The 22,018-nt window shown below is 44.5% G+C and overlaps 1 protein-coding gene across 2 annotated transcripts; it reads right to left on the bottom strand.

Annotated features, from left to right (window-relative positions):
* Positions 1–331: 331 nt before the first annotated feature.
* ccnd2a (cyclin D2, a) lies at positions 332–17,280 on the bottom strand. Of its 2 annotated transcripts, XM_068739251.1 has the most exons (6): positions 17,071–17,265; positions 15,511–15,726; positions 12,455–12,614; positions 5,266–5,414; positions 438–508; positions 332–398 (listed from the first exon to the last, which is right to left on the bottom strand). In XM_068739251.1, exons 1-6 carry the CDS (start codon positions 17,263–17,265, stop codon positions 332–334), a joined length of 858 nt encoding a protein of 285 aa, XP_068595352.1. The 2 variants fall into 2 exon arrangements, with proteins under 2 accessions (XP_068595352.1, XP_068595353.1); XM_068739252.1 differs by having other exon boundaries at positions 332–508; positions 17,071–17,280.
* Between the last annotated feature and the right edge of the window lie 4,738 nt (positions 17,281–22,018).

Below are 22,018 nucleotides of genomic sequence, written 5' to 3' on the forward strand. Positions count from 1 at the left end.
ACAATCAGAGGCAGAATGTAAATATGATTGGCTTTCCTTCTGTATATCAAAAGGCACCAGAGAGTTTCATCGTATCAAATTTGTTGCTATTAGACTAGAATATCATAGGAAATCTATTTCGTGGGCAGGTGTTTTTGACTTGAAGTACAGAAAATCTACCAAAAAAAAAAAAGAAACAAAAAAAACTAGCAAGCATTGTTCTTTTTCTTTCAAAGGGCTTGTGTTTTTAACATTTTTTTCTTTTGTTCTTTCTGTCTGCTTTTAAGAAAATTGAGTTTCTTCTCAATGCTTTTTTGTGTGTATATCCTGTGCAGTGACGCCCCCTTGTGGTTCACAAGTTGACATCGCGGACGTCTGTTGGGGTGGAAGATTGATCCAGCTCATCCAGGCCTTTCCCACTGGGGCCTCTCTGCGTCGGCTGCTGCTGCTGCTGCAGCTGCCGCCTCCCTTCACGCAGACTGCTCACCAACACGCGTTCAATCTGCTCCTGGCACTCTTTGAGAACATCCTGCAATGTGGCACAAGAGAGGACAGCTTTCAAAGATGTATCAATATTAATTGATACAAATCAATTAAGCTCCACTTTCGTGAATGTTTGATTTGAATGGCTGAGAATGTAAATGTTGCAGCGCATGCCTTTTAGGCACAAATGCCTTGCAGAAAGTCTCAGGTAAAGAAAAACTATTTATCTGCAGCTGCTGCTGTTCAGCTTATGTTTCACAAAGAAGTTCCGTCTGAGTCAAAGGATGTAGCACTGCAGGTTCTTACTAGGAAACTTGTTTCTTGCAACTTTTATCACAAGAAACAAGAAAAACCTGAACACTTTTGTTGAACCCAGACTAAACGCAAGCATTACATCAGCCCACCAGGGTTGTGCACGGAGCCCCCCCCCCCCCCCAACGCGCACACACAGAGTGCAGGCACACGTGCGTGCCTTATCCAACCACCCACCTCTCCCGCTACCTTCACCATGTCCAAACACACACGAAACTCAGACAGAAGTAGCCTTGAGGACGGCGACTGAAAACACAGGTAGTACTAAAGCTATGTTAATTACATCCACCTCCTGTGGGAACACAAAGGTGGTGCTTTTTTTTAACGCGAGCCAATCTGCCTGCCTGCGGGGGGATCTATCATAGACCTGGCCAGCTCGCCTTTCACCATCAAAGGCCACCGCAGCAATCTGAGAATCCACCTGGGAGAGGAGCCTGTCAATAGCGCCGAGCTCTCGTATTCTTCTCTGGTGGAGGGTCGACAGAGGGGACGGCAGAGTGCATGAAGGAGGGAGGAGAGACGTGGGGGGGGGGGGGGGGGTCGGGAGAGGAGCGCTAAATGGGTCGTTAGCGAGTGCCAAAGAAAGGTCAAACTGCTCTTTGGGTGACAAACAGCCAATCATTAAAGACGTTCAGGAGTAAGAGTGAAGCTACGTTGAGCGTTCCTGTCCGAGGGAGATGTGAGCACCGCTCTCTGGTGGTGAAATGTGATAACTGGAGCCGAGTTGTTTGGATCCAGCCCTCTGCATGCCAACACATGCATGACACATCGCCTTAAAGCAGCAGGCATGCGTGGGAAACACGATTGAGAGCGCCTCACGGCCAGCGGCGACTGTGTAAAACAGGGAAATATTCCACAGACGTTTACAGCTGAGTTAAACCTGACGGGCCACAGTTTGAGTTACAGCTCCTGGTGCTGCCGGGCCTTTATGAAATGAGAATTGTGACATCTCTCTTCTGAAGCTGCAAACGGGTGAACGACACAAAGTCAAAGTTCATGCCTTGACATTTCTTTTATTTTGAACTCTCCAGCATCTATTAAAGCTTTGAGAGTTCTTCAGGTCGTAATCCATGAAGAATGATTTGACGCCGAGGAGGTCGGACTGATGTGGGCAAGGTTTCTCTGGGAGAATGCTTCCACTCGCAATGGCTCTGACGTGAAGGAAACCCGACCAGGGTCTGTCCCTTAATCTCCTCCAGAGGTTGGCCGCAAACATTGGTGTTTGCGGCCACACACACACACGAACACAAGATCTCCCAACCGACATGCTCCCCCCGTTGGTCATCAAATTTCAATTCCTGTGAGAAAATTAAGGAAAGTAAAGTAATGTAAAAGGACTGCCCGTGTTGTACCGCAAGAATGCACGCCTCTGCTTCTTTAAAAGACAGACCCCCCCCCCCCCCACAACCCCATCTCAGGTTGGATCTTAAGCCAAGTCCTATGTGCTTTATTCAAGACACTTTAATGACTTCAATGTGTAACTATTGAAAAAAAAAGAGAAGTATTTCCAGACAGACGCTCTGTACTTATAACGGAGGAGAGCACAAGCACTAAATACGTTTGCCATGGGAGGTGGTGCGATACTGAAGCTTCTTATTTAGCAGCCTCAACCCGGAAAACACGCAACCACCTCAGATCCTCCCTTGCTGTTATGGCCTCCCATCTGCCTGACCTCAAGCACACATCACACTGCAACAATCTGCCTATCTGACGAATCCGGCATGCGCATTATCCCCGGGCGGCCCTTTGTGACTCTGATGGTGGTGGTGGTGGTGGTGGTGGGGGGGGGGGGTCGTGCAGACGGACAAAACCAATAGGAAGAAGTGCGTGAAGCCATGGAATGTATTTTAACTGCAGACGGCACCACACAAGACACTGTTTGCTACCCTTGGCGGACTTGGTGGTCAGACAGCTGAAACAAACACACACTGCAGGGTCGTCTCTGGGAATCTCAAAACAAAAATATCCAGGGGCGGAAACGGGAAACAGAAGGTCACCACATGACTTCAAACGCGACCAGTTACAATAGAAAATGTGACCTCCCTTCCTCAAACCTGCACGCTGAAAGGCCACAAAGTGGTGACACCAAGATCATCTTTCCCAATGAATGCACTCTTGTTGCAAGTGCGGTCGTTTGGTTTCAACAAATTCCTGTTGAATTATTACCCCAATAAAATCACATTTTCAATGTCACATTCGTCCATCGTGCAACTTGCATGGGATCATCTCAGTGATGGATATGCCACACTGGAAGAAAAAGCGATTATAAAACAGTAATGACAAAAGGAAGACATGGATGAATGGGAAAATGTGTTGCCCATGTATTAAAGTGTGACCGTGATGAGAAAATGATGAATGAGAGACGGGGGGGGGGGGGGGGGGGGGATGGTAAAGTCTAGGAAGTTGTGATCCTAAACCTTTGCACTTCCCTAACCTCTGCTTCCTGTTTCAAACATCAAAGAATAAAGGGAGGCTCTGCACACTCCAAAAAACTCTGGCGTAATTTAGATATTGTAAGCACGACAGATCTCCCACTTGAGATTCAACACATCCTCAAGAAGTCGCACATTTCACAGATTTCATATTTCCTCTGGACATTTTCACTGGGATCTTGGTCACTGTCTCTTGTGGGGAGCCCCCCCCCATTGGCCCAATCAGGTGCATATGAGGCTAGGCTCGCTGCTCCAGCGGACCGACACGGCCACTTGGCCCCGTCACATTTCCACTGGAGACCCGCAGCTTGTGGATAGCACAGATGCCAGCAGGATGCCAGGGGGGTTGTTGGCCTTGATGCTGCTGGCAGCGTTTGCTGCAGTAGTTGGCAAAACTCGCCTTGGCTTTGTACTCCACCTGGCTATTTTGGCCACTGGCTATAAGATGCCGCCCCTCCACTTTGTAAGGCCTCAAGACTGATATATGTGCACCTTTAGATAAGGGCCTCATGTTGACACGAACTGAGGTCGGGGTTATCGCCATCTTGTCTTTCACGTGTGGAAGACTGAACAATCCGACAATGACAGAGCAAATGAATCCATCTTTAACTGCTTGTGAAAATCTGTCACTTGACTGTGCTCTTCACTAAATGCAATGTAACTCCATAATGTGAGCGTGTCTGCTGCGAGCCACTGCTGGTTGGAATCCAGGAATGTAAAGAGACACGCAGCGAGTCTAATGCCGAGCAGCCTAAACACACGGAGGCCCTGTGCTGCTGATGTCGGCCTGTTCGCCTCTTCTCAGCTGCTCATACAAGCTCGCACCAGAGGGAGCCACGCTCGCCAGCGCTGATCACATTCATGGAGCATGATGGGAGACACCCTCAGTGCCCTTTTCTTCCTCCTCCTCCCACTTTGCCTCCCTTTCGCGACTGAATTTAACATACAGGGGCTGACATTTGGGAACCAGGTTGCGCCCTTTGATCTGCCCCCCCCCCCCCCCCCCCACATACACACACACACCTCCTGTGATTGGGGAATGTGTTGCGTAGTTCTGATATGTCAAATAGAGAGAATAATGAATAACTTGATCAATTATCACCTCACAGAACATCCTCATCACCTTTCCCCACCGACTCACCTTTACAGCCAGCGACTGCAGGCTGAAGCCCCCCTCCCATCCGTGTGATGGAAGCCAGGCCTCTCACAGCCAGTAGAGGCCCTGTCTGCCACAACATAACGCTGTGCTCAGACAGCCAGCATTCCCGCCAGCGACAGAGCACACCGTATATGTTCTCCATCTGGCCCGATCATGAGCATCTTGACCCGACCGATGGAGAGGAAGAAACCTCCTGCTCGCCATCTCTCAGCTGAGTCAAGTGCGTTTGAGGAGAGACTGCATGTGAAGCGATGCAGTTCAGGATTTATTCAAACTAAGTAACTTTTTGGGCTTTGGTTTTATTTTTTCTCCACATGACAGATATTGGCAGTAAAATCTCACTGAGTGGTTTTGTGGAAAACCAAATACCAACAAAAAAAGAATGAGGCAAATGTGGTTGTGACATTTTAACATCTCGACTTCTGTCTGTAACAAACACACAAACAAATAAATGTGGCGTTTCTTAACCTTTGCCATAATAAACGGGACATTTTTCCTCTCTGAAGTAAGAATTGAGGTAGAAAAAAAAAACTACCGTACTGCTGTACATTTTGGCTTGTCCCGCAAGGGGTCGCCACAGCAAATCAACCTTCTCCTCTTCACTAGAAAGAATAAGATGACACGATTGTGGTATTTCACTGAAGAGCTAAACTAACTGGAGAGGTGACAAGCCCACAAGAGCAGTCAGAGCTCATTTAGCTTTGAATCAGAGTTACTGTAATTATGCTTATGCACAAATATTTATTCCTCCTTGTTCAACTATTGCCCAGAAACATCCCCCCACAAATGTTCCAGATGGGGGGGCATCAAGCTGACTGATGGGACCGCGCCTCAGCACAGCCTCAGACCCAAATGAGTTGCAAGAAATGGATGCGAGAATGAAGAATGACAGAGACTCACCACTTCTGTATTTGTGATTTTGGCCAGTAGGTCTGTGAGACTGTCGCCCCACTGTGACTGGTCGGATGAATCGAGCTGTAGGCCGCAGATCGCTGCCCCCACGCTTCCTGTGGCGATCATGGAGGGAGGGTACATGGCGAAGCTGAAATCTGTTGGAGGAAGAATTACAAATTCAGTTCAATCTTGAAATCTAAAACAAATATTTAGTGAAATATAACCCCCCCCACCACCACCACCACCATTGGATTTGTTATTCACCTGGTGCAGTCTCTAAATAGTACTTTTCAATTCATATGCTCCACAAACACGGTACAGATGTATCCCCCCGAGAGACAATATGATTTGGTAATCTAGTAGTCAGCAAATAAATAATCCTTCTATTGCACCGGTTCTGGACGCAGCGCCCACTAATGACCAGGGGCCTGGATAATGAGGGTTCACTCGGCTTGTAAAGGAGCTGAAAAGCAACCACCCTCACCCACTCCCTGCCACGGTCCCCCCTTTTCCCCAGCCCGGCCCCTTTTCTTCCATCTCCTGAGTAAATCGTGTGCTCGCTGAAAAAATGCCCCATAGCACTTGGAAAGGGAGGAATAAAGAAGCTCAGTGCCTCTGCCAATGCTCACTGCTGTAGGTCCTTTTTCCACGTGTGGTCACAGGCGTGCGTCTCAAAGACCAATAACCTTGTTAGATCCCCTCGCTGTCATTCATAATGCAAATGAGACAGCTTGTGAACGGGCCAGAAGCCCGAAAAGGCAATGCAACTGGCATACAGGGAGGGAGAAGGGGACAGAAAGACAAGGAGAGTTTTTCTCTTCACACACACACACACACTCCTTTCTCTTTTCTCTCTTTATGGCTTTCTCAACTTCTATCTTTCTTTTTGGACAACACATGGCCTGCTAAGACGGGGCCGGTGAATGGCACACATGCCTCGGTCTTTGTTGAGACAACAGGCAGCGGTTTGCATCTCCTATCTTTTAGCATATTAATAGAGTGGCGGGGCTGCAAGAGGGAATGCAAAAGAGCGTGACTCCATTGTCCGGAGTCATCACCTCATTTCACCTAATTGAGAGACACAGCATCCGTCCCCTCTGAGCTGATACCAGTGAGACAGGATGGACAAAGAGTGTGGCTGGACTGTGGTGCAGGGGGGTCGACGTTGTGAGGAAGATGAAGGGATGGATGGTATGGCAACAAGGCTTGGAGGAGAAGAGAGGAGAAGACAACTTTGAGGCACATCACTCTGAAGTCTGTGTCCAGAATCCTGTGAGATTTTGGAAGAAGAAAAGAGTTGCCCTCCAGAGACACTCACCTCCTGCCTCCCACCCCTCCTCCACAAGCATGCCTCTGTTCCTGGGCCACCTATGGGCTGGAGGAGTGGGTAGCGGGAGCAGAGAAACAGCCTCCACATTAACATATTGCCATATTCAATTGCAAAGCAAACTGTGTGCAATGGCTCAGAAGGAGATTTTTCTTTCTTTCTTGTTTAAATCCGGAATCAAAGAGGTGGGCCCTTTGATAGCTTCAGAGGCAGACCCTCACTGCCTTTTTAACATGCACAGCCAGGCACTTTCTCATCTTGTGGGCTTAGTGTTGACAAATAAATGAACTTATTATACACCCCTGTTAGCTACTGGGCATCTGCCAAGGGGAGATTTATTAAAGGCTGCCTCAAGCCAAGAGGAAAGAGCGCACAAAGACCCTGAGCATTACATCACTGCTGTAAGAGCACAACTTTCTACAGAGGGCTAAAGGGACAAAGACATACACGGATTTACTGTACGTATGTTGTAAGTGCAGACTGACAGGCAAGGAGGTGGACACCTTTGAGGCACAGGCAGGAAACAATGCACCAATGTCGTTTAGGATGCAGACAGAACGCACGCGCGCACACACACACGGCACAGAAGTAGGTTTGTGCGAGAGCTGAGTGGTGGGCAGTGGGCAGCAAGCTGATTTTTCGCACTTAAGACAAGACAGGTCTGTAGCAAAACAAGGACGCGTGCACGCAGCCGATGTGGGCTGACACTCCTGCCTGGTGGCTGCTGCATGTGGGGGGGGGAGAAGAATGGCCGCATTTTAGGAGGCCCTCATTGATATTCATGTGGAGGATAAAAAGTGTATGTAGCTGAGTGGGGACGCCTGCGATGGAAAGCTCCCTGTGAGCAGCGGCTGGCTAGCCTGGCCTGCATGCCTCTCACCCCATTCAATGGCCCTTTCTCCTCCCCGTGCCCCCCCCCCCTCATCTCCATTCCTTCCCGTGAAACATCATCCTCAGGTCTCGCAGTTTGCTGCCCCGCGTGGCCCACTCCTCCTGGGTGGCAGCGATGCACAGCATGCACATTAATTAAACTTGTAAATTGATGAAAATTAGAAAGTTGAACAACAGCCAAAAGAAGAAAGAAAAACAAAGCCACTTTTCACCCTCTTCTCTCTTTCCAGCGCTATAAATCAGGGTTTGTGCTCCATACGTGTAGCGCTTAGTCACCTTGTTATTAAAGGAGCAGCATTACGAGGACTCAGGGCCTGTTGACTGATTAAGGCCATAAACAAACATCATTTTGGGATTGGCATGACAGTGCGTTTCACCACTGATGCAGCACAGCCTGGTGAAAAAAGCAAAGTCTGCAGAGACCTACCGAAGACCGTGCAACTGGTGTAGCTCTTTGAGACAAGCGAGCAAGAACTTCCAAGCTCGGCTTTATGAATCCTTCCACAAGTCACTGTCAATCTGGGTACTTAGGAAATAAGTGATATTAGATGGGACTTCATTTGTGATGCTCAAGCAACGAGGAAAACCCAACTGAAAACTTAACAGCAAAGTCTCTTTCTAGATTTACTGATTTACGGGTATTCAAGCCAAGTCACAGACCTCAAAATATAATCACATCTTATTCTTTCCCACTGTTTTAACCACAAGTACCATCCAGTAAAGTTTATATCAGAAACTACATCACTCAAACCCAAACAATCTCGATGGATTAAAAAAAAAATGTTCAGGTTAAGAGGGGAAAAACATATTACGTATTGTGTATCGTCATAGCACGGGGATAATGCATACCCAGCATGGAGTTGTAATGTGAATAAATGTCAATGATCAAAAAGAAGGATGCAAAAGAGTTCATGGTTCTCCCTGCTTGAAAGGAAAGAACTGGAAACCGTCTTCCTTCTAATGAGAGAAAGTTTAGGTTAATCCAGACTAACTGAGTTGAAATCAAAAGGATGAGTCTTTAAGGTTATCATGACCTCTAATTAACATATGCCATCTTACAAACATTTAGATTTCTGGAATGTTTATGGTGGGATTACATCATCCGGACATAACGGCTCCATCTTCGTGTTTCCAGTTTGACTCAGCTCAGCCTCCGCTAGGTGGACGCGGAGACTCAATGAGTCACTGCGCCTCACATTTTTGCGTGCATACTGTCAGGAAGCATCTTCCTGCCTCACGTGTAGACGGCGCAGCCGTGCCGGACGTGACTCCTCACATCAGTGGAGCATGTGGAGAGTTGCTAATTTGTTGGAGGAGGTGGCTAATTTCCTGAGGCCCTGAGTCATCAAACATGAAAGGGATTTTGTGTAAACAGATGCCAGCAGAGACCATTTTCATTGGCCACAAAAGTCAGATGAATCACTCAACTGTTGACTGTGGAGCTCAGCCTGGAGGGGGGATTCTCCACGACACAGCTATTCTGGAGAGGAAGCTACAAGGAACATTTTATCTGGATCAGTGAGACGTAATTTTTTTTTTAGAAATATTGGATTGCTGTATAAAAGTGAGCTGCATGGAAAAATGTGGCATATCACCCTTCTTTCATTAGGGTTAAATAAATAACAAACAAAACAGTAAACTACAGATGTAAAATCGGAAGCATGGGCTCATCAGTAAAGATGGCGGGGGGGGGGGATAATTCTGTGCCTCTTTTGTTGAAATGATACAGCACCAGGTGATGTTATACAAGACTGAAAGTGAACTCATGCGCCAAAACCTTCACTTCTCTCATCTTTCTGGAGCTTGTGAATCATTACTGCGTCTTGGAACAACAAAACCGGTTAATCATCGAGTTACTTCAAACATTCCCGACAACACTTTGAACACACAGCAGAAAAAATGAATCAAATGCTATTCTGTTAAATTCGAATAAAAGAAGCAATTCATTTATTGAAAATAAAAATGGTTATTTTCATCCCAAAATGTTTAAGCAAGTTTCTACAGGACTTTCTCTGGGATGGTTCTGTTGGCCCTGGACCCAGAATTTTCTTTTGATGCACTGTTCTATGACTATTGTCACCATTTCATCCATACCATTAGAGAGAGTGCCATTTGAATCTAGGAAAAAAAAAAGACCATAATCCCTCTGACAATATGGCAAGAAGACCGAGCCCGACAACTGCATCAGGCAGGTTGGGGTGAATCTGTCTGTCCCATGCACCCTCTCCATTCTTCCACTTTGCCTCAATTGAATAAGAATAGAAGAGGAAGCTCGGAGTGCTTGGTATCTGTGTGCAGGAATGGAGGTTCATAATCTCCCTTAATGAGCTTGTTTCTGAGCTATTATCCGACGGCCTGCCTGAGGGACCTGCTGGTGTTTCCTATCAAGTGGCCCCGCAGCGCTGACCCTTGCACGGCTCTGCATATGAAATGTAAGGGCTGAATCTTTTGTCTCCTTTCTCCCAGTCTCTAGCTGAGCTCCCGAGACATTTGCATAGTCCTGAAAGAACCAGCCAATGTTATTAATTAATACGGAGCCAGCCTGCGCCACCTGACAAAATCCCACCGAGTGGCCCGAACGGAACTCTTTCATCAAAAGAGAGGAGCCATTAGGAATGAGGCCTTTTTCTCCACTTTCTCCTCTTCTCTCTCTTGTTCTCCTGAAAACAGAGAACCATGGTTTTATGCATCTTTTCTTTTTCAGCATAGAGGCAGCAGTGGTGGGTGATGATGATGTATGAAATAGGAAAGGCCCAGGTGACCTGTTGCAATTCTTGCAAATATAAATCCCCCTTAGAGTGACTCTCTTTCTCCTGTACCTTCTCAGCTCTGCTCATAGGGCATCTCAAGGAGGATTCCCACCAGATGACCCAATGATTTATGACTAGGAATGTTCCACAATTGGGGTTTCAAAATCTCAGAGGCTTTCAGGTGCACCACACTGTTGACGCGCCTTTGCGCATGCTCAAGTTGTTGTTCTTCTTTGCCCCGTCTCCGTTTTGCCCCCCTTCACGGTTTGCCTGGATAGAAGCCTGAGGGGAGCATATGCAGATAAAGGGTCTGTTGCTAATATGGAGCTATCTCGAGAAAGTCTCTCTCCTAAAACAATGTCAGGAGGACAACTCCTGGAGGCTCGTAAATGTATTTCCACTGCCTCACTGAAGCAATAAAGGACAAAGTGCATGCTGAGTCTTTCACAATGCTGCTTTGGAAATTGGTCAGATCACTGACACTCTGTCACTCCACACATTAATCCACTGGTACAAAGTAATGGGTGACAGACGTCAGGTGAGACAGGGAGAGGAAGACACCAAGAGATAGGGAGAAGGTCTTTCCTTCTTTGAAACAGTGCAAAAGCAAGCCTTTGGGGCAGACTGTTCTTGACCTATTACATCGATATAGTGACTTCATCAACTTGTAAGTACCTGGTATAGAATAGGTCTTTATTGTCATTACAACAAGTGCAACAAAATTGCATATCTTCATTTAACTTTAAGGACACGCTCCTTTGAATGGAGTCAGCACAAGCAGCTCCTTCTCACTGTGGGGGGTGGGGTGGAAGAAGTTGCTGGGTGGGGGGTGGGTCACACAGAAAGTGAACCTTAATGCAGATCACATGAACAGCTCCACATTTTAGATGCTCTGATAACTCCTTCAGAATATCTACGAGTGAACGCACTGGTTTCACTACCCGACACGAGAAACTCGTCCTATAGAGTCTGATCATGGGAAAGCTATCATGTCCTCCAGCTGTAGGGCGGAGAGGCGTGAGAAGTTGGAGGGGAGAGCACGAGGGAAGGAAGGCGGCAGTGGAAAGAGATATGAAAACATGACATGCCTTAGAATTGGCACTGCAAAAAGCAATGCACTCCTCCGGCTTTCACTAACTCCCCTTGTAGGGAATTTCCGTATTAAATGGGATTCCACGAACGTAATTACATGCCGACACCACTAGGAACGTACCACATTTAGTTTAGTGTTGTCATGACTGATTTCAATTGAACGCATCACAACAGTGACATCACACACAACACAAATAAACATGGGCTTAGATTGGCTGGGGCAAAGTCCCGCCTTCAGGGGACGGAATGACGTGAGGACGAAGCAGGAAGCATCTTCATTCCAACGAAGCGCGGGCACTGTGTTGGAATCCAGTGCTGATATCTGAACCAACTTGTACTGATCTGTTAATTATATAAATATCTTAATCTTAACCCACATTCTCCTCATTGAATACGCACCCACGAAGGAGAACAAAGAACCGGAAGAGGGTTTGGTCAAACCCTACACCCTCCAACTCCGACTCGCAGCCTCTTCAGATCGAGTTAAAGGCTGCTCGTCTCTCCCACAGCCGTCTGCATGTTTGATCTTGAGGGAACAATTCACCTCAGGAGCAGAGACAGTAGTCTGCCGGCCTCCAACCTGGTCCATTCCAATCCTAGGCCGTGTGCGACATGGGAATGCCCCTCGATCAGGCTAAATGTGCTTTGAAGTGTTACCGGATGATCTGGAGACCACTTATAAACCTCTAAAACACGGCCACATATCGGCCGCGGAGAAGACAAATGATGGATGCCAAAATAAGAGCCTTCATTCTAAAATGTCTACCCATGACACATGCTTTTCCCAATGGCAAGAGCATTTCCCCTTTAGAGGTAATACATCTCACTCCAGTTCTGGCGGGCCATGATTGGACCGTAATGCATCTCTGAGAAGAGGTGTTGCCGAGAGGAAGGCATTAATAGCATGCAGGAAGAAGAACGGCAATAATGATATTTTGCAACACAAGAAAGTGCGTTGATGCAAGTCATTTCTGCTCGGCCGGATCTGGACGCTTTACTTGTGATCAGTGTTGCTTGCAACACCAAAAGGACAGATAGGAAAGTAAAAACATGGCATTGGATGATGAATTACACCCGTTTCTATTGAGACTATTAGACATTGAACGAGAGTGACATAGTTCCCACTGCATCATACCTGTGGCACAAAGGGCGATGAAGGTCTGGACATGTTTGCGTATAAGTGCCAGCTTATCCTCAGGCAGCGGCAGCCTCCTCACAATGTGTTCGATGAAGTCGTTCGGCGTTACTGCTGCTAAGTTCCACTTCAACTTTCCCAACACCACAAGTTCCCATTCCTGGAGAGGACAGAAATAATTCAATTTACAATGAGAACCATATATTTCCATCCAATTACAGTACATCAAGGGTTCGACTCTCTGATAGAAGGCTATGCTACTTAAGCAGGAAGAGCAATAAATATGTCTTACATTAAAAAAGGGATTCATTATCTAATCTTATTTTATCATCCTACATTTTTACGATACTGTTTCCTTCATCTTCAGTTCTATTTCAGTCCTTGGATACTCTTTGAGCCTATGCTTTTCATTATGTGAACAACATTTCGGTCAAACAATAGTGAAAGACTTTATTGTGTAAGTAATATCACATTTCTGGCTCACAGGAAACAAACTCGCTTGAACCGCTTTTGAACTTCACAAACCATTTAAACGTGGATCTGTGGGTGGAATGCGATGACACATACCGGTCGACGTGAGTCTCTGTGCAAATATGCGTCTGTGGGATATAAGGTGCGGTGGTCACTGCTCTGAGAGTGTATTGTAGCTTTCACTTCCTCGAGGAGGAGGTGATTAACGGAAGTGTTGGTGACTGATTTGGGAAGGAAAAAAACATATGGTTTGGTTCAGGATTGCAACCTTGTGACTGCTCTCATTGAGAGAGCAAGAGAGAGAGAGAGAGAGAGAGAGAGAGAGAGGCTGCATGGACTCAGTCATGAGACAATCCAACATGGCTGCCACTGATGTTGCCAGTCAATCAGCCTTGCAATAATGTTTTGAGCTGCTGGATGCCAGCAATATGGAAGTATGGGATGCATTTATAATCGTGAGAAAACTACATCTGAATTAAAGGTTGCATGGAGATGTTACAGCAAGTACGTCAGAGATTCAATTACCTGATCGTATGCTAATCATAATGGCCAACAGTGGTTTGCTGGTTTTGGCTGCTTGGATGTTTGCGACAAGGCTTCCTCCTGCTCTCTTTTCCATCAGTGGCAACAAGCACAATTCAAGCCTACAATAAGGACTATGGCAAGCATTGCAACACAGACTGACAGGGTGGCAGGCATGCACCCACTTCCTTCTGCTACTGCCTTCCTCTGGTCACACCTTCTTTCAAAGAAATTGCGGTTCTTTTTACAAGAAATTGTTACCAAAGATGAGGAAAAAAAAAAACACACCACATGCCCTGAGCAGCTGATCTCCGTTTCCTGTATCTGCATGTCAGCCAAAATACTGCCTTATACAGAGACTGTGAGCAGAGGCTCCAGCAAACTAGTTCAAGGACTGACGGCTTTGTCTTCAGACAAGCACATAAAGGTAGAACACTCTTGTAAAAATGCAGCATGACACATCGTTTTATAGGAGTTCAATCCAGACAGAGAAGCACTGTTTCTTTCTGTTGCACATTCCCTTTACTTGTCAAAACTGTATGACGCTAGCCATTAAAATTGTCACAGAAGAGAAGGGAGATTAACTATGGCGCGGTGTTCCCATGCAGAAATATATAAATATATATATGAAAGATCAGAAACCAACAAAACCAGCAACAGCCCATAAAGAAGTTGACTATAGTGCAGCAATGAGCTCAAAAAGCGCAGCCGGCAGTCAGGCAGCGAGGCAGGTCTGCAACCATCAGCCACGTCTGAATCAGAATATGTGGCCTCTTTCACAACATGGGTGGGATTGGCTGTTTGTTTACCGAGGAATGTTTATGTAGCACCACAGAGCTTTGGGGGAAACACTTATCAGACATGAAACAGGGTTAATTAATTGCTTTACGCTGGTGCAGGGAGACGGTATTATCAGACCAAAGAGGCCTTATCAAGACAGAACGATGGCTGACATTCTATTCTCCACATGACAAACTCGGGAGCCATACATTTCGTGTCTATTTTTGACTTCATTTGTTTTTGACTTCGGCTCTGCATTGAAAAGTGTCCAAGAATCCTAAATAGTGTGGCGCGGACACCATATCAGAAATGTGTGCATCCATGGCTATTTTTAGATGGAAGCTAAACTGTAAAAGGCAAACTTGAATTTCTCTGAGTCTCTCTCCCTCTCGAGCTGACAGGAACAGTCAGAACTTTGGATGGAGTTCAAGCTGACCTCGTTGCTCTATGCGAATATCTGCCACTAGATGGCGATAGAGACCATTACACAGACAGGACGGATACTGTAAAGCACACAGGCTCTTTAATACAGTACAGAGAAAACCATGGTGGAACAATTCACTAGGTGCGTTTACATCGACAAAATTTCTTTATTCCGATCAGAGTTCAGAGTAAAATTGTGATCCGATGCGCCGTGTTCATGGACCCTAAAAATCCGATCCGATTAGGATTTGCGTGTTCATGCATCACACTTTTGATCGGAACAGAATATTCTGACATGCGCAGTTTGACCAAAAGCACCGGAAATGGTAGAAGAAGAAGCGTAGCATAGCAACTTCCGCTGTAAACAAATAATCGCGCCCTGACCGGGTTACAAATTGGTATAAACCACCCCTCTCGATCGGGATAGAATTGTGACCGGATCAGGCTGGATTGGGTTAGACTATTCCGGTTAAGGTGTGTCCATGAAGCATTTTTATTCCGATCAGGATTTTAACCGGGTTAAATGTGTCCATGTAAACGCACCTACTGTGACACTTTCGCTTTTCAGGCACCTTTGATGACGCAGCAGTCCAAAGTAGAGACTGGACTACCTCAGTGAAATGACCAGAGGCCCTGTTTTTAATGTGATGCTTTCAGGTGAATAATGAAAATGAATTTGTTATAATATAAACTGAGCGTTTAAACAGCTGGCATAAAAGCCTGGTTTCCAAAAAGCAAACATAAAATAAATGAAAACATAAAAAATCATAATGAAACTATACTTTGTCTCCACCCAACAGGTGGCATGCATGTCTCCAAAAGAGGCATTTTGGGAATTGTGTCGATCAACTGTTGCTTACCAGCAGCTCTTGTGGTCTGATGGAGTTATCTGTGTAGATGCAAAGCTTCTCTGCGGTTAATGGACGAGTCTCTTTCAATTTGGATGCAAGAAACATGCAGACGGCTCCAAGCAGCTGCAGGGTGCACTTTTTGGTGGGTACCACGGCTAAAAATCTGTCTAAGTAGTTCATGGCCAATGGAAAAACTTCTTCTTCGCACTTCTGCTCCTCACAAACCTTAAGTGAAAGAGACAAGGGAGCAATGTTAGTTTCAGCAACCCACCCTCACTGTGCCGTGTGAGATGTATGGATTCTGTGAATGAGGCATATAACGACACAAAAGTTTAATCACAGAAAGAGTATAAATTCAACAATGGCACACATAGTTGGGGCCTGGCCAAGAATTAGCGCCCAGCCCCAATCGGTTGCGACATCAAAAATTAATCCCAAATAGATTATTATACAAAGAATGAAAAAACGTCTCTGAGACGCCCTGTCAATAGAGTCGCATTCCTCCAGTTCATTCACTAACAAATGAATTCAAGTCGCAATCGGCCGAGCCAAAAAAATAGCCCGACAGCGCAGCACACGGAAACGCTTTTTTCAGTCGTCACATTTTCATAAAATAAATAAAAATAAAAATAAATTGTCCAGACCGGTTTTTTTCGCATCATAATAAAGGCCAGGGTCTTCCACATCATATCCGACTATTCCTATCCATATCCATACATAATAAGGCTGAATAAAATGTCAAAATAAAATAACAGTCGCAAGAGGTCGGTCTGATGTGCGTCACCGCCGACCGATATAATGATTTCAAAAATGAATTTAAAATCTCCGGTGAGTCGCACCCCAACAATTTTGACATGAAAATAAAGCGCAGAGGCTCGTTGCTGTTTATAGATGGACATCGGCCAGAAATATTTGATCAAGAGTCGCAATTCGAACATAATTCCAGAGTGAGGCATTGCGACGGGGGAGGGGGGGGGGGGGGGGGAACCGAGAGGACAGATAAGGCCCTCGCCCCTTCCGACATTTAAAATAGATACCCATAACGTTGGCAGCGCTTTTTGCCATCGTGCCTGCATTCAACGCACACCCGAGAACACATTCTGTCATTCCCGACGGGTTTTAACGGCTGTTATTTCGTTTATGACACTGTAAAGTCCCCTTAAAAGCAAACGCGCTCCTGTAAAAAAACCAACATGGCGATAGAAGCGCGCAGGGCAGCGCTGCATTGTGGAGTGCATACGTGTGCATGGAAACATTCAGGCGATCTGAAATAATAACATAAAAGAGCCGCCGGGCCGCCTGATCGAACAGAATGTGAGTCACGGAGAGGGAAGCTCTCCGGTGTCCGCGGTATCATTACGTTTCACATAATCGCCTTCGAGAGCGGATTTTAATAAACCGTATTAGAAATGACGGAAAACGACACAATTGTTTAATATGGAGGAATAAGTGAAAGCAACGAGTCGCGTCTAGCAATACAAGTAATGAAAAGAGCGCTTATAAAGCAGCAACGAAGCAAATAAAGAAGCTTGAAGTCGCGCACGGAAATAATCAGACTTTCGCATATACCTCCAACATCCATGTCGCGACCATCCTCCTCATAAACGGCTGGATGTCTTTCTGGACGCCTTTGAAATAGGAATATTGGGGTAGAAATCTCTCCTCGATGGTCAGCAAGCTCTGCAGGACCCTGTCATCGCACAGGAGGTTCGGATCGGGGCGAGCTCGTATGATGGTGTCCATTTCGAGGCAGAGCAGCTCCATGGTTTCTGGTGCTTTCACTTCAGTCCCAAAAAAAAAAAAATAAGAAAGAAAAAAGTACGATTTCTCTATCGGAGACCTAAAAGCGGTGCTTGCAGAGCAATAACGCAAAAAAGAGTGGCAGGAAAAGAGACATAAAAAGTGAGACTGCAGGAGCTCCGAGCGTCGTCCTGCCTCTCCTTGCTGAGAACTTTTTCCTCTCTTCCCACAGTGTGCGCTTCTACTTTCATCCGCCTGGCCAGATCAGGCGCATTTCAAGCCTGCCCTGCATGCGCCACTGACGCAATGCACTTCATTACCTCTGTGGAGACCAGACGCAACATGCTGCACTTTCTTTTTAGCTTCGGCATGCGGGACAACCGACAGGAAACTTGTTTCTATTTCAGAACGTAAAGGCTTGAGAGTTTCTCATAAGTAAACGCACGTCTGACATTAAAGGTGTAAATCAGAGCGGGATTGTAACTAATTTAGACTTAAATGAACCAATTATGCTAAACTAAGTCTCCGGGTATATTCCACTGAGTCTGACTTATGTTTGATAAGAGCACGTTTTCAGGTCACATAAATGTTTTTCTGTATTATATTATAACCACATTGATTGCGCTTGATTGCCTTATAATGGTACTTGATTGCCTTATAATGGTACTTAAAGAATGTGTGTGTGTGTGTGTGTGTGTGTGTGTGTGTGTGTGCGGGGGAGGGGGGGGGGGCATATTGCAATTTCCATTTCATGTATTATGCCTATAAATACATGATTGGATATCTTATTCATTCTTGCACCATATACTTTGAAAGTGTAAAAACCCTTATATTAACAAGGTTTACTTGCTGAAGAGCCCCCTTGTGAAAATAATTTGAATATTAGTGTGGCTAAGAAAGAAAACAAGTTATTTGTTGTGTTTTATTGAATAACTCGCCTGCCGGCCAGCATGACGCACGTGGATGCTGCATGTATGCAGCTATAAACACTGCATGCGCACTAACTTTCAGACACGTCTGCACGCGCAAGAACGCGCGCACAGGTCGGACCCACCCACCCACCCAGCAACACACGCACGCACACACACACCCACATACACACACAATCAAACAGTGCGCGGGCATTCATACACGGATGCACGTGGTCTTCCGAACTGTATTTTTTCATTGCAGCCACTAACAGCTTGAGTTTATGAGATAGCTTTCTAGGAAACTTAAGTCAGCGTTGATTTTTTTTTTTTTTCATTTTAGCAAAGGCTTAGCTTCTGTTAAAGATAAAACAGAGATGAGAGTCTCTCCGGCAACTCAAAATACTAAGCAAATGTACAATTCCTGCATTAAATCACAATTTTTGATCAGGCCTCTGCAAAACCCTAATTTACATGGAAAGACAAGCAGGCAGGTGAAAGCGAAGCTGTGCGTGTATAGGTCATTGAGGAGATAATTAAAAAATGACTGCCAAATGATTTAGCCCCACACAGAGTCACAAAGAGAATCTGCATGGGCAAATATGTTAATCCCCCTCCTATTCTTTGTCAACATCAAAGACAGACCATGAATGAAGCGAGACTTCGGTGCGTCAGGGGAAGTCTGGGGACTGTTGAGTCCTCCGAGCTTTAGACTTGTTAATTTCCATTTCGAAGCTTGTTGGCTTTAAAGCTTGTGTGAAAAGTGGGGGAAATGTCTCTTTAATTTTTTTTTCCAGTGTAAGTTGTTTCCTCCTCCCCGTGTGTCTATTTGCATAGCCAATAGTTCCCCAGCGCGCTAGTGAGGCTGTGCGAGTGTTACTGGGCAGACTTTCTCTCTCTCTCTCTCTCTCTCTCTTTCTCTCTCTCTTTCTCTCTCCTCCTCCTTCTACTGTCATTAATGTAACATCAGGTAGTTGACATCTTGTCGTGCAGTAATTGGCGTCTTTGCAGCATTAAAGGTAGAAAAGGTGAGGAAAGGAGTGACGTCAATCTATTGGATGTCAGTCCTGTGCGACGTCATCATGAACTCACCTCTATGAGATTCAGGTTTCACGTTTCAAGAAGATGGATGGCATTTCGGATTAAACAGGCGAAATCTCGAAATTATATGATCATTACTGACAAATGAGAATATATTTTCTCAAAATTAGTTTAATTTCATCTCTGATATTGCTTTCCGGTTTACTGAGGTAATCCTGTCTTCAGGAGAAGACACTTTTAACAGCATGCATGTTTCTATACTCTGATGCGCAGGTTTAGCAAGAGACGTAAATGTTATATTTATATTTACAATATTTGTCAGGAGTGCAAACAAAAACATGTGCTATTTATAAGTAAAATTATATTTCGTGGGAGTTTTAAAGATGGAAAACTGAGTCTGAGTGATGTTGGGGGGGAGTGATGCCTCCACATCCAGCTCCCAGCGCACCAAGATGCGCAATTACGCATCTTGGAAACTTGGGAGACATTATCTCTGTCAGACTTAAACATCACATGCAGGCTGATGTCAGGAGTATAGTCGGTAAGTTTGGCAAAAGTTACTAATATCGTTAAATGGAACTTTTTCTATGAAAATCTTAAATGAACGATGGACACGGTTCCTTTCTCTTTATCATAAACCTCACAGCAATTCTTGTCAGGACACACTACGATTTTTATTTTTTTTGCAACGGAACAGTGACGCCAGCGGCTCCTCTCTGAGATCAGCGGCGCAGTTTACCCCCGGAAGCATTCAATTATCACGTCACAATAAAACTTCGAACGCCCTACCGCGCAGAAACTTCACCTATTTATGGTTCGACGTATTCTGAGAGATGACCAGTACACATTTTTTTTTATAAAGGCTAATGATGTTTGGCTGAAGTCTGCGCTGCGCGTCACAAGAAACAGTCACCTGATCAAAATAATAACAGAAAAATGTTTAAAAAGTTTAAAAATTCACTCAAGGATCGTCGGAGAAGGGATGTTAACTATTAACTATAATTATTAACCCCTTCGTGTGCATTATATCCACACAAATTATAAAATACGATTTAAAAACTGGAATAAATGAATTGGTTTTGCAGCGAGGATCGTCCTGCGACTCATTATAACAGCACCTCTGACACTTTAAATCACCCTAATTGCCGGTGACAACACCTCCCGGTGTCAGCCGACGGTGAGTGGCTCTGCGGCTTTTTATTGTTCTGTTACCGATTTCAACATGATAATCGCGACGCCGAGACAAATGCCCCAGACGAGGCAGGGCAGAAAGTGTTGCTGGGGAATTTAGGAAGCTCCTGTCAAAGCAGACGCAGTTGCGCAATGACAATAGCTCAGAACTGACAGTTATTTTGGAAGTACAACACAAAAGACGACAAATAAAACAACTCAGCCTTTCATAATCATTGTGCAGGCATATCTCCTGAATTTGTCAAGTTTTCTTAGCAACGTGATTCATAGAGAAAAATCATTTTGAATAATTTCCCATTATATATATATATACATAAAAAGCACAAATCAGGTTTTAAAATGAAGCTACAAGTCAGTGAGTCTGAACTAAAATGAAGAAGAATGTTCTGGGAAGACAGCGTTATAACAAAGCTTTCGAAACTACTTTAAATAGATAAGATCTTCTCAGGTATGTGAAACGAAAATATCTCAAATGCAATCTAAAGGCAACAAACCTGCATCAACAGGTCACCCATTATCATGCAAAATACACGCCTCCTCATAAAAAGTCATGAATTTAAAAAGATTACAAGCATGTCTTTAAAATCTGAAATGATAAAAGTGAAGTTTATTTTAAGAATTCAAAGAAAAATAAATGCTAAATAAAACTGAAGGAACTAACAAACTGATGGAATGTGTACATTTCTAGGAGAGTCCATTCAGTTTAAATGATGTATTAAATTGTAAAGATATGCATTTTTAAACAAGTATCGATATTGTTATTCAAATAAAAAAGTATTCATCTTATGAATATTTTTTTATATTTTTTATAATTATATTGGCACAACAACTGTTGTATTTTGTTGTTGTTGAATGGTTAAAGGACTGACTTATTGACTGGTTTTTACAAAATTCAGAAACGAATTATTTGTGGGAAAGCAACATAAGTAAAATAAAACATTTCTTAACTAAAATTCAAATGAGCTACTTTTGTAATTTTCTGGTTAAAAAATACACATGATTTTTGTTTGGTTACATACCCTGAATGCAAAATCTATTATAATGATCTAAAAAAAATCAGGATACAGGGAGGAATGTTTAGTAAGGTGGAAATCAGTTAATGTGTATTAATATTTGAATTCTTTACTAAAAAATACATCTTTATATCTAAAGTCAAAATAGAGATGTGATAAAAAAAAAAGAAAGAAGCCGGTTAACAAGCAAACACTTAATCGATCAAGCAGCAGGTTAGATGTCTGGCAGCTCTGACTTCAAGCCTCCTCTTCCTGCTTCACATAAGACTCTTTGCGATTCAGCTGTTAACCAAGCTACTATGACTTCGTGCCATGCAGGTGAACAACTGGTGGCTTCTCTTCATATCTATACAAACAAGTAACAAAAACAAGAAAATAACTTTCACATTCCCCAAAACTGATTGTGAGAACTGTGGAAGGGCTACTGATGAATCACGATTGAATAAACATTACAGCATCACACCAACACACATCATTTGGGTATCATGCCCACATTTCCCCATTTGACACTGTTTTTCTGTGGTTGAGTAACTGCAGATGTGTGTGCCAAACAACAATACAGGGAAAACTTGTCATCCATGATAAAAAAAAGAAAAGAAAACACACCATGCAAAATTTCACTGA

This window comes from Brachionichthys hirsutus, chromosome 5, assembly GCF_040956055.1.
Source record: "Brachionichthys hirsutus isolate HB-005 chromosome 5, CSIRO-AGI_Bhir_v1, whole genome shotgun sequence".
NCBI lineage: Eukaryota > Metazoa > Chordata > Actinopteri > Lophiiformes > Brachionichthyidae > Brachionichthys > Brachionichthys hirsutus.

Excerpts from the sequence above, each read along its gene's own strand:
- ccnd2a (XM_068739252.1), bottom strand. The coding sequence starts at position 17,265 with ATGGAGCTGCTCTGCCTCGAAATGGACACCATCATACGAGCTCGCCCC. Across the intron at positions 12,615-15,510 it reads TCAGACCACAAGAGCTGCTG|GAATGGGAACTTGTGGTGTT; the intron begins GTAAGCAACAGT and ends TGTCCTCTCCAG. Across the intron at positions 509-5,265 it reads AAATCACAAATACAGAAGTG|GATGTTCTCAAAGAGTGCCA; the intron begins GTGAGTCTCTGT and ends GCCACATTGCAG.